The following is a 24,449-nucleotide window of genomic DNA, read 5'->3' on the forward strand; positions in this document are numbered from 1 at the left end:
ACAATATTATGTCACATCTGAACTTTGACCTCTCCTTCATGGGCAAAATCCTGATCTGAAGGTGAAAGTAATAATAATGCTATATAGGGATCTTTAAAACTATGTTTCCTATTGCTGTTGACAACATAATCATTTAAAAAAATAATTTTACTATTTTGAATTTTTATTTTTAGTTTCTGCTTGGTTGGGTTCAGGTAACATAGCTATCCCCTTAAATTTAAGAAAAGATGATTTTCTGTGTCAAAATACAACCTGTGACAAAATTAACCACGTTATGTTTCTTTGCCCATCTGCAACAGGCTTCCTTTAATACTAGCAGAGCATGTTTTCCTGAAGTTTACTGGACAACCCTGCACACTTCAAACTGACACTAAAAGATTCTGTTAAAAATAACACCCATGATCCTGACCAAGTGTCACAGTGTGAAGGCTGAGAATCTGTTTTGTCTGACTTTAGTCTAAGATTATTTCAGAAAAATTTCCAAACACACTCAACTAATTTACTAGCTCAGCATGGCCTTGTAAACCATACTGATACCATATTTATAAAATAGTAATTTTATATAAAATATGCATTCAAAAACACACTGTTCATGAAAGGAAATGCACAAGTTCAACAACAAGAAATTATAAACAGATTTTGCACTGAAGTGTGGATTCCTTGTAATATGATGAGAGATTGCCAGTGCAGTCATACACAAACAACTCATTGAGAAAACCCTTGCCCTGAGCAACAAACACAGCAGTTGGTCTCCAATATGTGAATGACAAATGAATATCACTCAGTGGGTCAGATGGTGTAGACACACTCCATGCACGTGCTAATCAGGCCAACCTGCAGACCTCACATACCATCAGGACATTCTCCAGGGGGAAATTAGTACTTTCCACTTTGCTAGACGAGTGTACTTTCTTCTTTGGGTGAACACATTGTTTGTTACATGGGCAATTTCCTTATGTAAATCGTAGAGCAATGGGCTACCAATTATAAGTAAAACATTCACTTTTATAAAGTCACATTTACTGAGATTTTTGTCAGAGGCGAGCACTACGGACAGAACTTTGAAATGTATAATGTTTTTATTTATTTTGCAGTTACAATAAGAAATAACTAAATTGTTCACTTTATTTGATACATTTGGCCATGTTTTATTAATGTACCAGGCAAAAACCTAAACGTTTTAACTGTAAGGTCGTGGCTTTGTATGGAAAACAGGGCACTAATCATATCCTGCATGTTTGGGCTTCATTTAATGCACACCTTCCAACAGCCACAATTGTGTTTTGGTATCATTACTCTGTTGGTTTAATGACAGATGTTTAAAGAACCAATTGCAATAGTTGGAGGAATATAGATTTTTAAAATTTTAAACAGAAAAATAATTTTCAGTCACAACTATGTGCTAAACATAGACAAGTTCACAGATATAAAGGGCTGGAAAACTACAAACGAACACAGTAAAGGGTCGTCCAATCTAAGTAAACATCATTGGTTATTAGAGTTACTCAGTGGCACTGCTGTGGGATGGCTGTGAATGATTTTTTTGTCAAATGGTTAAAATTTTATATGTGAAGAAACTCATAAAGTCATTGCTAGTTATGGTTATAGGTATACTTTAATGCTCTAGGTCTTTGTTTGATTAATAAGCTGGAGTGGAAGATTGCTGCCACTCCTCCTCCTTGACCTGTGCTTTGAGGACAGACAATATAACTCAGGGGTAACCAGGTTTCTGTAAAGCAGAATAAATCAATACGGTGATCAATTATTATATAATTTTCTAAAAGGAGAGAGAGACCTGTTTAATAGCCCCCATTTAATTGATTTGCACTTAGGTACAGTTGTGGGTGTTAAATTATTCTTTGTTAATTTTTAAAATAATTTTTTATTTGGTTATTTTTTGGTTTGTCTTTCGATTGTATGGAAACATACACAGTGCCTTTGGGGTTAGGGTTTTGGGGGATGATAGGAGGAGAAAAGCTGCAGAGAGGTCTGTAAGACTTTGCTTCCTGGTCCCAACTCTGGATAGTCACATTTTGTTCTTTAATAAGTTTGGCCAGATTTCTTGAAATAAGAGTCAAAGTCAGCCAGGGCAAAAGTTGACATAGTTTCTCGAGGAAGGAAACGCTGCATTTTGGATATCCTGGTGTTCTAGACTTCAGGTAGTAACTGACTGCAAATGATTTTCAGGTTTGGGATATTTTACTGTACTAATGTAAGGTAAACGTGGGGGGTTTGAAAGGTGCCTTTATATAAAGTCCTGTTATTTATATTATCATTGCCATTATCGGGTCTCAATCATTCATATAGGGCTGTACGATCTGGAAAGCTTTTTATTCTCCTTAATAAATGAAATCATTTAAAAACTGTTTGTTTATTTGTGTTTTCTTTGTTTGATATTAATATGTGTTTGATGATCTGAAACTTTGAAACAAGTGTAAAAATATGCAAACAATCAGAGAATCAGGAAGGACGATCACTAACTGCTAATCATTTTCATTTAAGTTTTAAAAGCAATCTTCATATTTAAAATTATTTTAGATTGTCCAAATGTTTTTGGCCTTATAAAAATGAGGAATTGTTTTTGAATTAAAACTGACGAGTGTGATGAAGAGAAACAAAATCTGAAAATATAACTGTGTTGTTGTCCAAACACTTTTGAACTTAACTGTAAATAGTAACAATAAAACAGTCGTTCTTGTCAGTATATGTTTTTATATTTGTGAGGCAGTAATTTCGATTTATCAGTAACTACCTTTATATTAACCTATATCATGGTGATACACAGTGCAGTAATAAATGGTATTTTGGAATGTGGATTATGATGGCTTGTAGTGTGAGTTTTGTTTATTTGTGAGCTCTCGTTCAATACTTTCGCCTCACATCATGTCTTATAAATGTTTTATAAATCTTCTATTTATTGTTCACACTGTTTAAATTCTACTTTGTACTTTGGTGCAGATGAATATATACTCATCACTATCTGTAAGCAAGCTACCTCAAAGCAGGACCAGAATATTTAGAAAAACAAAAGTGACATTTTCAAGCCACACATAATTCAGCACTTCTAAGGTAACATTTGTAGCAGAATGATTAAAAATGCTAAATTTAAATATTAGGAAGAACCTTCTCTTTGTTCACTGATAAAGTTTTTCTTTTAGGGGGGGGGGGGGGTGTATAGGTGTGCATGAGTGTTTTAAAGCAACAATAAAATATTTATGAAGCAACTTTTTTCACACTGAACCAAACAAAATGTTGCCAATAAAAATTAGGACCATATGCGATTTTAGTTCACTTCTTTGATTTCCTGATCAGCCGTTTGCAGTAAAATCAACATTTTCTTGAGATGGCTCTCTCTTCTTTTTCTTCTCAGCCACTGATAATGTCTAAAATGACTCGTAATTGCTAAAAGGTCTGATAATTCTTATTCCTAACAATTCTTTTAACCAATCAGTTTCTGTGGAGCATCTTTTTTCTTATTCTGAAAACAGATAAAAGGCACTAGGTGTTTAATGCACCTAGTGCCTTAAACACTAGGTTAACTCCCTCCTGATTTATACCTCTCTTTGTAAAATAGTAGGTGTTTGTAGACTATGCTGCCCAACATTACTAAAAAAGTCGAAAAAAATGGTCTGACTTAAACACATCCTTCTGTGTTTGATAAGAGGAGGAAGTGTAAAGACCAGTGAGGTGGCAAAACAAACAGCTCATCAGCAGAGGTCAGCTTATCAGATTTTGTTACACGACTGTGTATCACCCACTGGCTGAGTACTGAGCCAGGGAAATGAGGCTCAGCGATCAAGCAACCCGCTCCATTGATTAACAGCATTTTCTCATTTCTGGCCAAGGAGCTGGCTTCCCCCAACATGTGTCATTTGTTTGAGAAGAAACGAGGCCCAGTGCCATGTGTTTGTGTGCTTATGCTACATTCGCTCCAAGGAGAGGATACACTTCCAGCTGAGCCACTCTACATTTAAAACTAGCAGCCAAATGCTTCTCATATGGAGAGTGCACACCCCCCCCCCCCCCCCCCCCCCCCTCCAAAAAAAAAAAAAACCCTCAGAGAATGTCAGTGTTTGTCTGCTGGGCCAGATCCCCTGTTGTACTCTAAAGTAAACCATTTTGTACCCCCATGCCATCCTTTAAGTATTAAAGCCCCCCAGCACACACACACACACACACACACGCTGTCACTACTGTCACCCACCTCCTTCCCATCATCCTCTCTCATCACACACATGCACAAAAAGTGCACTTATTTTGGCTCCCAGTGGGTGTGTAGGCTATTCAAATGTCCTGACTCAGAGATTTAAAATGTCATTTAAAACCCATTCACTGCTGTTAAGGCTTATTTTATTTTTCCAGTATTAGCCTACAAGGTCAGTTTGCACCAACAGCTGATGAGCGATCAATAGGAGATTTGAATTTAAAGAGCTGTGGCCCTGGGGGCGGTCAGTCGCCGGTGCGTGGAGCTACTACGGTGGGTGGGTGGACTGGGGGGAGGGGGAGTTCTAAGCGCAGGGGCTCAACAGAGACCTATATCCTTCCACACACCCTTTACCTCCACCTCCCCAAGCGTGGTTAACTCTCAAGACCATGATTAATTCATGGTGGATTACAGTCTGGAGGCAGGGAGGAAAACTGGGATTGCATACAGTCCTAACTGCACAGGCTGGGGTTAGGGAGATAAAGGTTTCCCCAGATTCACACCACAATCCCACCGCCTGACTCGCTTCCGTACAAGTATGAACATTTTTCCATTTTTCCTGCAAAAACATCACGCCTCGGTGTTTGGGCTTCTTGATTATTACTGCAGCTATGTTCGCCGAAATAAGTTGGGAGATGTCCTTCCCAGCCGCCAGACTGCACTGAAAGAACAGAAACCTACAGGGAATAATAATACTGGAGCCCGCTAAGAAAAGCATAACAAACACGAGAGCCACGGCCACAGCAATTTCATCATTGTCCTTCACAGTAGCACAGCTAACTGCTCGTGATTAGCTGACGACCTCGAGTAACTGAATGGAAGAATGTGAGGCTGGAGCCAAAGCAGCTGGAAGGAGAAACTGCATCAGCATGAGGAGTGTATTCACTCCCCCTTGTGTTCGCTGCAGCAAACTGGTCCACTGAATTCCTCCGTTGCTGGGAGAAAAAGTAAAATCAGCAAAAAAGTTTTTTTGTTGTTGTTCTGTTTGAGTTTAGGGTGTGTTGCAACACTGCAACAGGGACGAGAAGAAAACCCTGTGATGACAGGTAAGGATCATCATCACAAACCTACACTGCATGTTTCCATCACTCTTCTCATTTAGACTTCTGCTTTTGTTTCTTTCTGTCTTTTCATCATTTTCCACCAAATGCCATTTTAAATGTGCTCATCATTTTCGAGTCCAGTTATTCAGATTTAACCAATCAGCATCAGTGTCTGCAATTAAGGACAATTATTCCACAGTTCAAGAAACTGGACAAAAGCTGTAATGTACCTTCAATACTTTGTGAAACACAATGCACTGTAATGTCTGGTATACTTTAAGATAGCTGCTCCCAAAAAAAATGACGTATATTTTCTAGTTTATTACAAACACATTTGTCAACATGTGGTATTTATACAGTGAATGGTCTAATATGCACTGGAGGTCACATAAGCTTAGGTTTATTGGAACAATAAAAGACATACCATGAGGGCTTGATATTCAAAGAGATGTAGCAGCTGCTTGCTGCATATTTGATCATCAGTTTTTAATAGTTTGGATTTTTCTTCTTTAAAGACACAAAAATAAAACCTAAGTATATTAACAGTTTTATGAATGTATCGTCAGCAGACTAAAAAAATTAAGAATTCGATTACTCCTTTTAACACTTACATTTTGTCTCAACACGTTCTGCGATGATGGTGCAAAGCACTTTAACAATATTTGTGCTATTTTTTTTATTTGTCAAATGTCTACTTTACTCGTGTTTTTATTTTTTTAACCTTTTTTGTAAACAACATCTCGTACAAACTAGCACAGTGAACCACAACCCCAGCAAATGTGTTTTTATCTCCGTACAATATAAATGAAATCAATACAAAAGTTTGGTTGGTTGCTTGGAACATTTTTATATGGATTGAGAGGTTCTAAAACGTGGTTTTCGAGACTTCTGGACTCCTGAATTGAATATATTACGTAAACAGTTGACTGTTCTAAGTCCCATTTAGAACCCCAGTAGAAGATTTTTAGAAGGTAGACTTCATCTCACCATTTCAAGTTCACTTCCATTTTTAATAAAGGGCTTGCAATCCATAGGGAGTCTTTTACTGGTTTGCCTTTTGAAGGCAGCCTTCTTCAGATTTGGTTGAAATTCTGAAACCGAAACAAACAAATAGTCCAGGCAGAGGAGAAAACTGTCATTTCTTCTGGCCTCCAGAAACATATTGTGAAAAAGGTTAAGTGTCAATATGGCAGAGCCTTGAGAGGCAAGAGGTCTGAGGAGCTTCTGAATAAATACAAGGGACGCGTCTAGTTCCTCGCACATAGTCTGAATGCCGCTCAGCCTTCCTACTGTGCCAGGTCAGCACACAACCAACCCTTAGCCCCTTTATTCTCTCTCTGTAAAGCTATTGAAGTCTTTGACAGTAGCTAAGGATGTTTTCATGTTTAGGACATATTACAGGAGATTTTGAAAAGGTTTTTTTTCTTCCTTTTTTTTAAGTGTTAGGGGGACTGGGGGATTGGTCGCTCTGCCGTGCCACTGACCGGAATCAGGAGGGGTAACAAGATGTCTCAGTCCAGTTTTTGGATGCAGGCTGGGTAGGGGTAAGAGTTGAAAGAAGCAATCAAAACACCCGAACGTAATGCTGCAGTGTTTTGGGGCATCATTTTTATGCTAAATATGCTCTCCTGTCAAAAAGAACAACAAATGGGAAAATAAATAAATAAATAAATATGAAATCACCAAAAAAAAAGGAGAAAAAATAGTTTATGGTACTGCCCTAACCCAGTCATTATCCGTGTCCCTGTTCTGGACTCAGTCCCCCAACACTTCCAGATCTCACGACCCTTCATTACTGAATCTCTGGCCAGCAAAGTCCGCTCCCTCGCAAAGCTACCACACAGTGCCCTCGTTCATTTCTGAGGGCGGGTGAGACAGATGGTTATTGTATCCGCTCCCGTTCAGTGACAGTGAGGTAAAAGGAGGACTAGGGCCGAACACTTCTGACGAGATGCTGTGCAGGGGCCCTGGGATGCCGGGCTCTGGGCTGGGAGAATCCCCTGGGTGGTGGGACATGATATCGGAGAAACGTTGCACCTCAGTGGAGGGATGGTGGCCCGGGAGCGGGTGGTCCATACCTCCAAGGGGGTTGCCTGTGGGGCCTGAGGATGGCACAAAGGGGAGATCAACTGGGGTCTGGGCCTGTGATGATGGTGGCCCCTGAGGGAAAAAGTCATAGTTCCCTGCTGGACCATAGTATTCACTTTGATAATCTGCAGATGCAAGAGAAGTAGAAAAAAAAATCACCATTAGCTCAGACTGAGAACAATGGGTTTGCAGAAGTAATTCCAGGGATGTTGAGGAATTCATTGAATATATATACATAGCTTGATTTGCATTAGAGAAAAAGAGACCTTCGCTGTGCTACATTAGTCACAGAGCACGTTACACTTAAATCAAAACTGCAATTGGGTGGGGAGAACAACGTGGCCACAAAATTAATTAAAATGGGGGCCATTTCATCAGCGATTCTACCTACTGAGACCAATTTTTTCAGCTCAGCAGAATATTATTAGACTTTTTGCTTCAGCAGGAAGGACAAAGGCCCAGACACAAATGGAATTCTCTGAAAATTAACAGATATTTCAAAGCATTTGATGAAATATTGCCGCGTTGGTATGAAATCACTCAGGTGTAAACTAACTTCACTTGAAGTGAATTCCATACTAAGCCATTTCTTAAAGCCTGTGGATGAGATGACCCAGACTAAAACATGTATAGCCTCTTTTGTTTGTTTTTGAATACATCCAAAATAACAGTAAGTAGGAAAACTACATCATTTTCACTGCTTGTTCATACATTTTAGTTTTTAACATTATGCACTCATTTGACATTTAATATTGTGTGAAAACAACGAAGACGGTTAAATGTGGATAGACCTAGTGTGCTCGCTACTCACTGGTCGTCTTTAAAAAGTGGCATAGACCTAAATAATTCCCCGGGAATAGGATAATGGCATATAAGACAAAACATTAAGAAGAAATGACCGGCTAATAGGAAATAACAGATGATGCATTGAATTGTTTTTAACAATTCAATGTTTGGCGAACACATTATCAGTCAGAACCAGGTTGAAATTTAACGTGTCAAAAAAGAAAGAAAATATTAAGCAACCATACCTCCATAGTAGGAGAAGGGTCCGTTGGGGATGAGCTCCCCAGGCTCCAACCGGTCACCCAGCGCCCTCATTCGCCTCGGGCTCCGGAAAAACGCGTGCCTCCGGGCGCCCAGTGCGCTCAGCTGCTTCATCCGCCTCTCTTTGGAACGTCGGTTCTGGAACCAGACCTGAACAAACGCAACCACACACACGCGTACGTGTGTATCACATCATGTGGCCCAGAAAATATGCAATAGACTGCTGACGCCATTTCGATTGCACGTCAATATTCTATGGCGAAAGACGAGAGGAGAGGCAGAAATGGAGATTATGGAAGGGGGTGGCCGGGGAGGGGTTAGAGCTGCTATTCTATGAATAAATATCTAAACAAACAATGGTTTGCTTGTTTTTTCTGAACATGCAAACAAACGTCGGCATTTAAATGTATCCTCATTGAAAGGAAAGTGTAATTAGGTATCATGTTTACCTTGGCACCTACTCCGCTGTCTTCTTATTAGAGTCAATAACCGCGCTGTATGCGGCAAGCGTGTTGAGCCAGTGCGTTAAATTCGCAAGGCTCTGCGGCGAAGAGGACTGCGCCCAATTATCGTTTAAGGAGCGACAGTCCCATCTAACCTCCCTAATGATCTTTTAACCCTCCATTTACTCCGACTGAAGGCTGCAGCAGCAGGGGTTTAAAATCTCCAATTAATACTTAATAGGCGGGTTGTTACCAATATATTACCGGACTCTTGGAGGTTATCATTTCCTAATCTATAGGCCGGCTTCCTTTAATTATGCTCTCCCCTTTCCTCGCTCAAGCGCACACACATTAAATAGCACTATCTCCCCGCTTCCACGTTTTCGGTATTACTCTACGTTAAAGCATTTTGCCTTTTTTTAAACAAACAAGCAAACAAACAAAAATGTATTCCCATAGTTAAAAAAATGACACTACTACTTTGACTACTTTGCAATAAATTTAGGGCTACGTTTGTGTGATTTTGGCGCGTAAATATAATTTATTTGAGACATTTTATTATTAGGTATTTCCAATTCTTGTGTCACACAATAGACTTTGAAAATAAACCATGATTTATAATAATATCAGTTGGGATTATCAATAATAATAATAATAATAATAATAATAATAATAATAATAATAATGATGATGATGATAATAACATACAGTTGGTTGTATGTGTCGTTTGTTGTTTAACTTGGCCTTCTGTAACGCACGCTTGTTGTGAGGATACAATCTGAAGACCCTTGAAACAGATTTGTGCCTTTCCACTTGGCTGAAAATGCTCACAGCGTGGCTAAATGTGGTCGCAAAACGTGATGGCAGCGCTGTGCCAGGACTCCTAGCGCTCCCAGCGCTCCCAGCACCTCGGCGCCAGTTGGCGACTTTGCCCCGTCGTGTGCGCCAAGAATCAAAAATACCCATATAAATTACCCATTTCCAAATCAACCTCGTCCATCGGCCAATCTTTGGCTTAATGAATTCGATGTGACCGCGCAGTTTGAAGGGAAGAGGCCTCGTTTAAAGAGGGGTGAAGGATATGAGAGGGGAGGCTTGGGGAGGTGGAGCCTCCCTGATGGGATGAGGGCCTGCTCGGTCATTGCTGTCTGGCAGCTTGGCTGGGACATTTTTCCATAAAATATAAGCTGTTACATCACACCTTTTAATGGGTGCGTAACACCCTATAAAACGGAAAAAGGCGCGAGCCCACCTCCTCAACCCCTGGGTGTCCCCTGAATCTATTTCCATAATATTTGAAAGCATCACATTGCACGATTTAGATGATTTACTACAGAATCGTGTTTAAATCACCGGGGACCACGAAAGTTATGATACTACATCAAGGATTGCATTAGGAGGCCGCATGGACCACACATTTAGAAACACGCATTTGATAAAATAATGATAATTAAAAATAATGGTCTATATAGACTTATAGACTGAGTTTAGGCTGAAGCAGAGCTCCTGCTTGGGTGCAGCTGTTTCTTTACCTGGATGACCCTCATGTTGAGGCCCGTCTCCTGGGCCAGCTGCTCCCTGATGTGTCTGGTGGGTTTTGGAGTGGCGGCAAACGCTGCTTTCAGTGTCTCCAGCTGCTTGGCCTTGATGGTGGTCCGTGGGCCACGCCGCTTCCCTCCCAGGTTCTGGTCGTCGTTCTCGTTGTTAACGGTCTCCTTGTCGGACAGCGCGGCTATCTCTGTGTCCTTTAGGACCACGTCATCCTGTAGCTGGTCTTGAGAGTCTGGTGATAAACTCGGGTCGCTGCATGCCGTTACTGCAGAAACGACATCTAAATATTAGAATAATATTCACACAGCAGTGTTATCGTAGCAGTGAAGCGCCAGAGTCTCTAAAAGTGCATTTAACTCGGTGGATTATCACCACTGACAAAGTGCAAACACACGCTAACACTGCTAACTAGAAGTTATATTTCGGAATTATCGTTTTGTAGTGATGTTGTTTTGTGCTGAATTCGGGCCTTACTTGTGACATACAGCCATTTGTTTTACAAAATGAAAATTTACCAACAGCAGAATTTATGAATGCGGAGGAGGCTTAAATATCAAGTAAAAAATGCACAGTCTTAATTAGAAAGAAAGAAGGACAGAAAAAGAAAGCCAAATCTGACATTATGAAAATAAAACAGATTGAGCACAGCTACATATCAGGCCAAAAGAACCATCATCTGAACTGAAAAGAAAATATTTCGCGCTTTTAAACCATCGTGCGCTGTGTCATGGAAATGAGGAAGCCACTGTGAGGTTGAAAACGTTAAGTCCATCTTTAAAAATAAATAAACAAATAAATAAATATCCATCTATCTATCTATCATTATTATTATCATTATTATTATTTAACTCGCCCTGCGTACACACACTCAAAGAACACACGTGCAGGACTCTGCATACCTGAGAGGAGGTTGGTGTCTTTTACACTGGTGTTGTTTAGGTAATCGTCTTTGCAAACGAATTTGTTCTCGTCTATGATGTAGAGCTCCTCGCCGGTGGAGAGCTGCTTGTTGCACATCATGCAGGTGAAGCAGTTAAGGTGAAACACTTTGCTCCGGGCCCTCCGGACCAGGTCGTTAGGAGAGATGCCCTGCGAGCAACCGCCACACTTGGTGCCGAACCGCCTGCGGGGGATGGAGGTGGTTACTCCTGCTATTAAGGGTGTTCTGCATTTTTAATTTATTGTTTATTAATGTATTTGCTTTAAAGAGACAATGATCTAAACATTTAGCAAGGAAAAACACCAAAGTGATGGGGCCGACTTATATAACGGACACAAAAATAAACGTTCAAAATAAACATCCGGAAGTTATAATTGTGTCTTAAGGATACAAATCATCTATTTCTGTCTTGCTCTCTCTCATATATATCTTTGTATGATATACATATTTTATTATTAATCCATCCTATTAAATATCAGCGTAATTTAAGGAATGAAATCGAGTCATAAATATTGTTAAATGTGACATTTTAATTCCATCATTATTTTAACGGATCAAAAATAATGAAGATTCATACAGAGATAGTTTTTTTATTTTAGGAGATTTCTATATCACATGCTATAATAATAATAATAATAATAATAATAATAATAATAATAATAATAATAATAATAATTTGTGCTATAATTGTACTTTTAATTATTTTTGTAAAAGAAAATGCTGACCAGTAGCTTTGCCTCTTTAAAAAAAAAAACATAAAGCCAGCAAACAAACAAACGCGAACTCCTCTCTGCATTAACCTTTGCACAAAAATTTCATCTGTTACATTTTTACTTCTATTTTACATGTTTTTTGTGTGTCTTTGCAAACACGTATTTTAAGCGTCGAGCTTCAGTAAATAAACCAATTTGAGGTGTCTTTAAAAACTAGGTTGGATTTTGGCTCATAAATTATCACCCTGCCATCTACTTCACTGTTAAACAATGTTTGCTGAGTTGCGTGCGGTGCTTGTTGACTGCACGTCTGTGATTGCATCGTCTGCGGACCTGATCTTTTCAACTAGTTTACTATTCAAATCCACTTATCACGTCCTCCTCAGCCAGACTGAGCAAACACACCGGGCAGCGGTTTCTCTAGCGCCGGTTTGATGCTCTAAGCTCCCACGACTGCCAACAAGCTGTAAAAAAAACCCAACAAAAAAACCCCTTCAAGTGTGATTTCCTCGATTTCCTAACAAACCCTCCCCCTGCTGAGAGTGAGCGCACACGCGTTTAATGTTGCTGCTCCTCTTTTGTTGCTGTTTTTGCATAAGAATCCAAGTTAACAAGCTTTCAATTACTTACTACTAATCAAAAGACGGGACGGGTCGTTTTATTCGTTTATTTAGAGAATTCAAAAGGACATTCTCTTTGTTACCTAACCAGATGTTCTGTCATTTTTGTTTGTGTTATCTTTTAGGTTTTCTTCACTTATAATTGAGCAGATTTGAACTGTAACAGCAGTCTGAGCCACGAAGAAATACTTTCCTTTTTTTGGTGGTCACCTACAATTAATAGACTATATTTTCAAATGGTAAATAACGTGGAAGATACAGATGTTTCCACTAAATTTGCGGTAGACTGAGGTCGTTTGCAGTTTAATCTAATGTTTGTAGGGTTTCTTATATAGTTTTCTCGTCTCACTGTGTGCCATAACTACCTTTGGTCCTTCTTTTGAAAATATATAAATATCTTTATATAATTTCCTTCATGGTTTGTCCCTGCTTACCTGCTGCGTATTATTCGTATGCAAAAGAAAAGTAAAAGAGCGAAGGAGTACAAAAACATTACTTTTCAAAGGGTTTCTGCCATCTTCATCGAGCTTACCTAAAGAAATCGTTTTTGCAGTATAGTCTCCCTTCTCGAGAAAAACATTTCTCTGTCAAATTGCATTTGCACTCGCAGCATTGCACGCACTTGACGTGCCAGGCTCTGTCCAGCACGTTGAGCAGAAAGCGGTCCAGGATAGGCCTCTCGCAGCCGGCGCAATGGACCATGGCTTTGGCTGGGCAACAACCCCCCACAAACGAAGCAAACACACAAACCAAATCAACAGCACAGGCCGAGCATTGACCGAGTATCTGCTCTCTCCCTCCCCGATTCGCCTGGAGCTCCTGGGTCAAACGTGCGCAAGAGAAGCCAGTCGATCAGGTGTCACCACAGATTTCTCCCTGCATGCGTAAAAAGACTCAACGTCCCAAAAAGCAAAGAACCAGGAAGGGTTGGCGATCGCGTCCTCACTGGAGGAAAAGTCAAAAGGTTGAAAAAAATAAATCAGTCCTTTTATGGATCCGTGGCAAAATTCAACCAAGGTGTTCAGCACAGGAAGCTGCCGATCGGCTCAGGCGAGAAGAGGGGAGCCGGTTTGGTTGTCCCGGTGACGCATCGGCCAAAGAGAAGAGCGTCGTATGGCAGCCAGTGCTGACAGAGGCTTCTAATAAAACGATTTTAGGGCAGAGCTGTCACACAAGAAGACACGCACGCCTACAAATAATTCAGAGTACTTTAACATGGCATCTTATCCACTGTTCAAAACCCGGCGAGAAACAAAATCACACAGCCAGAAGATGAAAAAAAGAGTGTTTCCCTTCCTCTCTGTTGGATGATCCTGGATGTTTGGTTTGTGATAGGATGCTGGGACTCGCCGGTCGCTCCGGTTGTAATCAGTGTGCTGGGATGCCCCTCGATCTCCAGTACCGTGCGTACGCAAGGATGCGCTCGATCTCTAGTACACTGTCTTGGTCCTAAAGCTCCAACCCAGCCTTATTTCCAGCCTCCTGACGTCAGGCCGCAGCCGGACCAATCAGCGCTGTGCCATGGAAGCAACCATCAAGCCGCCCCATCATAACCCAGCGAGGACTCTGCCTGCTATTTATGCCACACACTCAAGATAGCAATTGTCAAGAATTTCCCTGCAAACTGTCATATGTTAGTGAATGTGTTTGGAGGAAGGAGCCGCGGCGGAGGCGAGCAGCGCGGAGGGAGACACAACGTTTCCGCTGCTGAGCAAAGTGTCTTTTGGCCACGAGGAGACACATGAGGGACAAATCTGAGCAGGTAGAGACTATATAGTGGCGTCTTCTGAATAAAGAGGCTGGTAGCGCATACTGCATGGCGGTGGTTCCCTTGTTCATTGCTGTAAAGTTGTTGATGTGTGATTGCTTTATTATTTAATAGCTGGAGGCTTCGTCATTTTAAAACAGAAAAAAGTAGCTGTATGTTAAAATCTTAGCTGCCAGCCTTGCAATTGAACGCACCATGCATTAGGTAAATGTTTGATTACGCAGCGGGAAGCCGCACACTGCTGAGATCTTATTAAGCGATGACTGGGTTCAGGAGATGTGACGCTTTTCTGTCCTTAGCAGTAGCACATACACACCAGCCGCTTTCTCTTTGGTGTGACTGAGAGGAAGCATGGAAGTGAAAGACGGAGAGGCTCTAAAGTTGACAGCTTGCTCTCTTCGCCAGTCGGGAGCTCGCGACCCAGACGATTCATTAGGGACGTCCAATCCACTTTAAGTTCACCTTTAGTAAATAACACCACGAGCCTAAAAGCCGGCTGGATTATTAGCCGTCTTTTATGTGTTGTTGATTATTTACAAGCTTGGAGGATTTAACACTTTTTTTCTTGCTCAATTAAATTAGCTTTGGGGGGAGGGGGGCATGCTCGTTGAATTAATGGATTTCGTCCCACTATCTGGCCAATATTTGCATTTGAAAGTAGTATTGAGTAATTAATCAGAGACTGTTGTGTGACAATAATTTAATAAATTCATTTGCAGCAAGAAAACGACGCATTTGTCGTCGCTGTTAAAACAAAATCGTCTTAAAGTAAGTGCGCACTTTAAAGAAGAACCGATGACCCGAGGATACCCATTCATTCTGTAGCAACAGCCCGCCAGCACCTTTTACATATGGGCTGCTTCTCATGTAAAACACCCGCTCATTCACGTCCAGCTGCCTCCCTCCCGGGCCGGCGTCTGGGGAGCGCCCCTTCAACAGGACATGTGTTACTGGCTTGAAGAAAGAGATAAGGCTTGGAAATACGCGCGCACACACAGCACCCTTTTCACTCGTTTTCTTTTTTGTTTCATTTCCTTTTCCTTTGTTTCGTTTCACCCGTTTCCACACTTGCCTCCTTATTGCGAAGCATCTTTCATGTTCTGTTTCCATCAGGGAGGACAGGGAGAGGCGGAGAGGTCAATAAGCTGCCTGACAACTGAGCGCTCCCTTTTCCAAAATCAACAACGGAAGTATTGCGTGTCCTTTTGGATTATAAAGCCGAGGTCATTCTTCTTCGTCTCCCCCCCCACACACACACACACTAAAAACGTCCTGCAGAATCCAACAATAGCCAAAGAAATCTCGCACTCCCTGCACGCGCTATCACGACACAAACTTGTACCGCGTAAACAACAAAAGTTGTTATTTCCATGTGTTGAAGATGCTTTGATAGCCTGTCAGTAGGGATAATCTCTGCCTGATTTAAAATAAGCCAGAGAGAGAGAGAAGGAGAGAGAGATTCAGCTCATCTCATGGAGACAGATTAATCCACGAATAGAAGGAAATCAAAACATAGGCTATAGGCTTAAAAATATCTCAACTCCCCTCCGGGCAAAGACACTATTAAATGCAAAAATGGTTTTAACCTTACCACTGTAATCCTGTACTAGCAATAGATTTTTATTCTCACCCATATTTTCATCCTGATGCAGGCACAAGTTGTAAATTGGAATTTGTGGCACAGCCACTGCGCTCAAATCGAAGAAAACAAAACTTCTTCTTCCCTTTTTGACCCTTTTTCTCAGAAGGATTTGCTGACAGCAGGCCTGTTGCCAGAGTGAAAATCAAATAGCCAAATTAATCAGTAATTTAACTTTAATGTTTCTCGCCAAGAAGACTTTTATTTTGCTCACCTTAAATCCTTTTCTTCCTCCAAAGTGTAATTCTGATCACTACAGGCCATGCTAGCCATGCTAAGAAAGGGGATGTTCTTGTATCAGGGCCATAAGTGCTGTAAAGCAGCCCAGGAGATTTGGGTTTTATGAAGTGCGGACAACTGAACTGGTACACTGCGAGATAATTAATCTGAGGTAATGAATGAGGCTGTGAAGATGCATGCAATCATTAATTCTAATCATGACACGTTTATTTGTCTCCCCTCTCTCCTCCAGGCTCAGTTTAGAGACACAATGTCACCACAACAATGTATGAGGGGCACGGCTAGAGGAAGGACTTTGGGGGGGGGGAGGATAAATGCAGAAGCTCGAGCAGGTGATTAGATGGATTGTGGGAAAGGGGTAAAATATAAGACAGAGGCACCGGAAGATTCCAGAGTAGCCATGGCTGAGAAAGTCTGGTTATGCTTCCTTGCAGCCGGGGGCAGGCTGCCGAGAAGGGGGCAGATTGACGGTGGACTCCGTTAATACCTAGAGAAATGTCACCCCCGACTGGAGCTTTGATCAACTGAGTGTACCGGGGAGGAGCAGGGAGGACGGTTCGATACAGTTCGCTGCTCTCTTCTTCTGTGTGCTGGCTCTCTGCAGGATTATTATTATTATTATTATTATTATTATTATACAAAATAACTTGCAATCAGACGCTGACATGCATAATTTATAATTAGATGCACTGATACCGTATGAATGCGTTTATTTTATAATAAAAAAAACTTCATTTGCGTTCAAACTGTCTGTCTTAAGATCATTTGTATAGTTTTTCATCTTTGGAAAATTGCACTTGAAGTGGAAGTCCACGAGAAATAAGAATTTTTTTGCCAAGTAGCTTAAGACAAAAAATGTCTGTTAAATAAATGTAATGATAGTCCAAGTGAAGTTTTTGTTTTTGTTGAAATAGTAAAACGTGTTTCTGCTATTAAGAAGAAGAAGAAAAAAACAGGCAAGGAAACACAATCCAAAATTCATCAGAGTTCACCAAAACCAGATAATGTATTTTGCTTACAAGCCCACAAACGCATTTTAACAGTGTCCAGGACGCGTGAGAGCCGTTTATTGGTTGCGCAAATTGTTTCAGCGCCCACAACTTTAGCGTCACGTTCAAGAACCGAGTCTGTATGGGAGGAGAAGGGGATGGGCACCTCCCTGTCCTTGTCCTGCCCAGTCTGTCAGTCATTCTTCTGGCATTATCACACACTGCCAGGACCAAAATTCCAACCATCCATCCATCCATCCACGCAAACCACCACGCGCTGGTCGTACAGCAGAAAAGGCCCAATGGCTAACATGAAAGAAGAAGCCATGTCTCCCTGCCCCCGCCCTCCCCCACCCCGAAACATATGCCGAGGTTGACTGTGGATTATTGAGATTGAGCCAATAGCGCAACTCTAAGCAAACATTTTTCCAGACTTCTAAACTCCGGCCCGGGCATGTGCTGAGAGAAATCCAATGGGATTTATAGATCATCTCCCTACAGCTGTCCCTTCTCATCTCCGAACCCCACCCTCCCCTCCCCTCCCCAAACACACACACACACACACACACACACACACACACACACACACACACACACACACACACACACACACACACACACAAGCTAATATTCTGAGGCTCATGATTCCACCATCCAAACCCATCTACATCCCCTGTTTTTGTGTGTGATCTTAGGAGTCAGTGAACTGGGTCTTGGGAGTCCAGAACAGTAATGCTGTCTGGAACCCGGGTCAGCTAGAAACAAGGCCGCCACCAGAGTCCGGCTCGTTCCTCTAGGGGGCGAATTTAATCCGGGTAAAGAGCGAGTTTACAGTATTGCAGTTATTATTTATATAATTCCAATTTATGGTTGTCAGAATATAACATCCATCATCTACACCTCAGCATTACATCTATTATAGTACAACTGGTTAATTTGCAAATGTTATTTTTCGTTATTTATTTTTTTCTATTTGTAATTTCCGTTTGACAGACAACAGTCCTGGATAAATAGAAAAAGAATTAAAGATTAGCATATTGATTTTTTTTTTTTTTATGTCAGTGTAGTTAGGCAAGATTCTAACTAATGTATATGAGAAATACATAAACGTTCGGAATATTCATTTTCTTCAGAAGTGTAATGTTTCTATCCCTCAAGTCATATGTGATCGAATTTTAAAGCCCGCATGAAGAATAACAGTCATGTAATTGTAGAGAAACGGTCTGGAGAAAAAAAAGAAAATGATGACAAGTATTCCTTCCCATGTCTAAACCAGGTGGGTTTAACTTCACCTTCACAGCCAATTAAATACTACTACTACTACTACTACTACTACTAATAATAATAATAATAATAATAATAATAATAATAATAATAATAGCCTACAACTGTCTTTTTTCTGAGATGAAAATTCTGCAGTCAGACTCTGTGAGAAATGCTTCTGCATGAAGCCACTGGGAAGCAGGCTCTAAAGCAGTTCCACTAGTTTAGATTAATGGTACTCTGCGCTTATTCTGCAGTCGAGGTGAAAGGGCTGGGATCACTAATGATTATAATATAATGTGTGGCGATAACCACTCCCTTTGAGATATTATCGCCCGCTGGCCAATGCTCAGGGGACGAGCTGCATGGCTGCAGAGCGCCAGATAGCTGCTGCCGCTGTTGCAGCCACGGCAGCAGATTTCTGCGCTCTGAAATACAAAAAAAAAAAAAAAAAAAAAAAATGCCCGTAAGCATGGAGTGAGGGAGTACCGGATGCTGCTGATAAATCTACATTAAACTATAAAGCATAGCAGAGAGGCTTTCACATGTTGAAATTAAGGTTTTTTTCTCTTTCTTCCACGGCTAAAACTCGTGTTTTCCTTTAAAACTCACATTACAGCTGTACATAATAAAACACATCTTTTAATACCAAACAGTTCAACAGCAGTTTTATCCCCAAATCATCAAAGAAGTGGAAAACAATAAACGCCATGAATGAGTTTTTTAAATGATGTATTTTTCTTTAACGACCAAACTCTTTTTCTTTTCAGTTGCCGCAAGTGACAACGGGCTCACATGATTTATGCCCTATGGCGGATAACGCAATTTGAACTTTGACAGATCAGAAATAAACGTAGAATTGTCTTCTAAATGGAATTCTGAGGAAAATCCTAGGACTAAACTAAAATTTCGCTCATTTAAAAGTAAATGTGATTGCTGTTTTGCTACTTTTGCGTAGCCTGTATGTCGGTGATGACACAGAAGTCAAAATTCCGTGGTCTCCTTTATTATAGTAATTATTTTTACAGGGAAAAAACTATAGCTTGTATCCACAGGCCTGAATAGAAGGTGCAAATGCAGGAGAAATGTAGGAAAATCCCTGCTGTTTTCCCACCAAATCTTCTTCATCGAAAAAGATATACACACCCATATTGAGGAATAACAGTCGGGTATTTTTGTACCTTTAAATTTACCCCTCAGTGAAAAAAAAAAATCAAAATCAAACAGGAATCAAGCGTCCCCTGTTTATTCTTTAATATGGAGGCGTACAAATTTCCAAATCCGATTGGACTTTAAATCCCAGCATAATTATCGACATTCACTGATCGATAACAAACAGCTCAGCCCTCAACAACGTCCATGTAATAAAAAAACGGGCTGTTCGAGAGGCATGGGGAGGAGAAGGAGGAATAAGAAGTGCAGTGAGTGATGCTTCTGTGTTGGACGCACGGCGGTCAGTCACGCGCTATCCATTTTCATTGGAGCTTTTGTGTACGCCAAAACCAGAGGCGCGCATAAGGTAAAGCCTGCTTCAAAGCCGCGGTTTTATTTTTATGTCCAATAGATCAGCAGGCAGACAAAGCTTTATTTTCGCCAGGAGAGAGATATTTTACCTCCGCCTTACGGTTTTATGTTGGAGAGGTGTCAGCCGCTGGAAATGGATGGCTAATGCATAGGCAAAGCGCCGTTCGGCTCGGCATGCTACATGTCAGAAGGGGGGCTGCAGGGAAGGGCAGCAGGGATTTAGGGCCCCTGGGGGCCCAGCACGGGGGACTAAGCACAGAGGTGGTAGTAGCATCTGCCATCCACTTATGCTGCAGTTCCTAACATAGCTCAACACAGAAGCAGAAGTTAAAGACACACTTATAAATGACTTACTCCAGAAATTCGCCATTGTGATAAAAACAGAAAGCACAAGGCATTTAAGTGCAAAATAAACCAATAAATGCAAATGGATTCAAATTAAATGAATGTGGTTAGACAAAGTACATCCAGGTTCCATTTTGAATTTTTCTCTTCCATCAAAAACTTGTTTTGACACCACTGAATAAAAGCCCAATCGCAGATCAGCAGAGAGACACGTTTCTCTTAGATTTTTGCACGAGTTTGCCGGCGAGGGCCTTTCCTCAGCGATCCAGGGCTGGTCCTTGTATTCCTGGGGGCAAAGCCTTCCACACACACCCTCCTCAGTACTCTACAATCAGAGCTCACACGAGACAGTAAAATTAGCAGCATGAGAAATCTGATGCGAATTCTTGGACTTTTTAATAAAATCCACAGCTGGTCCCAGACCTTATGTTGCTCTAAGCAAACATCCCCACAGACACCCACTCACCTATTCAAACGAAACCATTTTTTCTCTATAGTATTGTGGGTAATACACATTTTAAATACATTTGTTTATTTAATTATTATTTCAAATTACTTTAATGGCTCACACCGAAGATTACATGTATGCTGTTAAATGCACTAAATTAAATGTACATAGCCAAAGATTAGATAATTTATTTAACTGCAAGCACAAATATTACGAAGAAGACATGATTCATTAAAGTAAACGTTTATTTAATGAGAATTTATTGCATGATATTGCTATATATTTTTGTTTTTCTGAGATATTTTTATAGATGAAAGAAAAAGCTTAAAGTATTGAAATGCTTTTAAATTACTTAAAAAATAAAAGCACATTCATAGATTATAAAGTTCTCTTTTGTGTGTTACTAATAACTGTAAGTTAATCTTCCTTTGTTTGTCTCACACGTCAGTTGAGGATGACATCCTCCACACACATTTGGAAAATGTCCTCAAAATCTCCCAAATTGCAAAATAGAAACACAAAAGCAGTTTTAGGATGCAGTTTCCAGATCATAATTGTTTATTTTAACCGATTGTATCACAAATCAGTTATTCATTAAAAAGTCTATTCAAGACCTTTGTATTAGTTTTGTTTTGCAGGAAAGTCAAAGCATCCTGTGATAGATCAAATATTACTTCATGAAAATCAACATTTCTCTGTAGTTTCTGAATGCAAATAGTTAAATTATAATACAAGACAGGGGTCTTGTATTATAATTTAACTATAAACCCCCCACCCCCACCCCAACAACAAACAAACAAAAAAACAACAACAAAAAGACCAAAACAAAACCCACAAACAAACAAAAAACCCCACCAAAATAAAATAAAAAAGAAACACATGCAGGACTTTAGCTGGCTGTTAAAATCATATGCACTGTGCAGTCCCTGCCATGAATGCAGAATTCCAGCTATATGCTGCAAAGAGTTAACGAGATTTACAATGCTGCTCAAAACACAGAGCATCCCTGTCATATTTCGCCCTCATGCTAAATAGAAATCTTAAGAAGTAATTGGAATTTACTGCATACCTGAATAACTGCATATAAATAAGCACACATTTCATGGGGGGGCTTGATGACACTGTTTGGTCGCATTAAAACTGCTGCATACATTATAATACATAGCAAATAATCTTATTTTGCTGCAGCCTTTGCTACATGCTTGGGATTCTGTCCAAATTACCAAGGATTCAAACAAGCGTTTTCAATTTATTAAACTTATATGGGCAACATTTCATTTTAATAGGACAATTTATTCTGGGAAATTTCTGGGAAAGGATTATCAGGGGTTGGTGGAAACCATGGCAGTGTGTAAATCTGACAATGTTCATCTCATTTAAAAGCAGGCAGGCTTCATTTTACTTGGGCCTGTTTTCACTGGACGCAGTATGAGTCAGGTGCCTTGAACAGGCCTTTACCCCACCCCACCCTTCCCGATCCCTCCATCCTGTCTTCTTGCAGCTGAAAGGCAAAACTAGCTCGTTGACTTTGGCCATGTCTCCCAGACAAATTCCTTAATTCAAACCACCTTTATGAGTCTGCATGCGCTTACTGAATTTGGTGGAAGACGACACAAATCCTCCGGATGGGATTGGCAGTCATGCCCCCGGTCTCTCGGCCTGACACGCTCGGGATGTAAAGTGGTCGACTATGGTGTGACCCCCCACCCCCCACCCCCACCCCCGGTCGAGAGGGCTCAGCGGATTTGGAGATAATGACATTGCCGCCTCTATTAAGATTCACATTAACCATTTCAACACACGACCCTATTTCCCTCTGTCCTAGACCTGTGTCAAAAAGCCTTGCTGTCTTACCAGGTGTGTGGTAAAATTCAGAGCTGACCAAACAGTCTGCATTTGCACATCTTTAATTCTAGGAAAGACAAAGGAGAGGCTGTCTACATGTAAAGAATATACCTATCCTTATTGTTTAAAGCAAAGTGCCTTGATATTCATGAAGCAAACTATTTGGCTGTAAATAGATCTCCCTACACAGGTATGTTACATTTTCTACACTTAAATTTAGGTTCGTGAATATGACTTGTCTCTTTTGTTACCACACTGAAATACCTCTCTTTCTTTCTGTCTTTCTGTCACACATACACACACAAAACCCATAGTTGCCTTCCCTGCTAGTTCCCAGAGCTGTGACTGTGGGAGGAAGGCCAAATTGTTTGTCTCTCCCTGTGTCAGAGCTCTGCAGCAGAGACCATGAGAACAACTGGTCCCTGTCTGGCTTCTGGCTGATGGCTCCATCAGGTTAAAGCAATAGGAGGTCTGATGCTGGATCAGCTTGAAGCTGTATGAGTGTATAAGTGACTGCTAGTATATGCTTTTCAAGTGTTGGAGTGTAATCTTTGCAGGAGCGATACTGCGTACAACCAAGATAGCCACTTAAAGGACAGCTTGAAAAACAATTGTTGGGACATAAAGTACTAAACAAAACCACGATATCTCTGAAGCTAAAGTAAAGAAACCCCCCAACACCTTAAACAAAATCATGCAGTAAATATGTTTTTATAATTGAAAAATAAGAACCCACTAAATATCAAGGTGGCTTCCATAAACTGGTGTTTTTGTGAAGGATGTCACATCAGACACTGTTAGCACAGCATTGAGAAATTGCTGTTTAGATAATGACAGAGAGACAGTAAGAAAGAGAGTTCTTTAAGTCTGCTTTGAGCTTTTTATTTTTACAAGAATTAAATATTTATTTTTTAAGTCAAACATGGTAATCTCACATGTTCTACTTAAGTCTAGAGTCGTCAAGCCTAAATCCAAAGGCAACAGCTAGTCTTCTCTCAGTACAAAAACATGTGCCAACTACAATAATGTACAGACTGTTTATTTCAGACAGTAGGATTGCCAGGTCTTTTTTGGAGGGGGGGGGGGGGGGGGGGGGGGGGTCTGCGCATTAGGCATAGCTCATTATTTGTGTCTGCAGGTTAGGTACACCTATTTTACATGAAAATCACATAAATACCCAAATTTGGCCAAACTGACTGAAAAACAGCTCATACATATTTGAAAACTTGTCGCTGAGGTACACATACACACATCCACATATTCAGAGTGCTATAATGTTCTGTACTTGCCTTTATACAGTGCTTTTCTAGTCTTACAGGCCACTCAAATCACTACAGATTGCAAGTCAGTGAGCACAAGGTTCAAGTCGCATTTTAATCACACATTCAAACAGTGCTTTATTCTGTACACTTCAAACTCTTTATCTAACTCATATCCATGGCCATATTTGAGTACTGAGCTGTTTTTTGACACAGTACGGGCAATCCTGCTGCACAGGAACAGTAGTATCAGGACTGACAACCTCACCATGCTGCCAAGAATCACAGTCGCAGTATTTCTTCGGATGTGTTGCCGTTTATAAAATATCAAATCCACCATGTAACACTCTCTTAGACTACAAACATGTTGTCCTGATTTTTACAGGATAAATTGACCCCAAACACCAAGTGTTCAGAGATGATTTGCTTCCTTTAGTCTTTGGGCAAACCTAGACTAACTACAGTCTACAGACCTTTTTC

General features: G+C 40.6%; 1 protein-coding gene across 3 annotated transcripts; it reads right to left on the reverse strand.

The window, feature by feature from the left end:
- Positions 1–5,523: 5,523 nt before the first annotated feature.
- lhx1a (LIM homeobox 1a) lies at positions 5,524–14,099 on the reverse strand. 3 transcript variants are annotated; one of them, XM_085380406.1, is made up of 5 exons: positions 13,182–14,099; positions 11,276–11,499; positions 10,358–10,656; positions 8,367–8,532; positions 5,524–7,349 (listed from the first exon to the last, which is right to left on the reverse strand). In XM_085380406.1, exons 1-5 carry the CDS (start codon positions 13,349–13,351, stop codon positions 7,081–7,083), a joined length of 1,128 nt encoding a protein of 375 aa, XP_085236532.1. In that variant the 5' UTR covers positions 13,352–14,099; the 3' UTR covers positions 5,524–7,080. The 3 variants fall into 3 exon arrangements, with proteins under 3 accessions (XP_085236532.1, XP_085236530.1, XP_085236531.1); XM_085380404.1 differs by having other exon boundaries at positions 5,527–7,460; XM_085380405.1 differs by having other exon boundaries at positions 5,529–7,460; positions 10,358–10,641; positions 13,182–14,098.
- Positions 14,100–24,449: the final 10,350 nt, after the last annotated feature.

Source organism: Rhamphochromis longiceps, linkage group LG14 (genome assembly GCF_057381845.1).
Source record: "Rhamphochromis longiceps isolate RC_006_pf linkage group LG14, R_longiceps_female_GT1.1, whole genome shotgun sequence".
Taxonomy (NCBI): Eukaryota; Metazoa; Chordata; class Actinopteri; order Cichliformes; family Cichlidae; genus Rhamphochromis; species Rhamphochromis longiceps.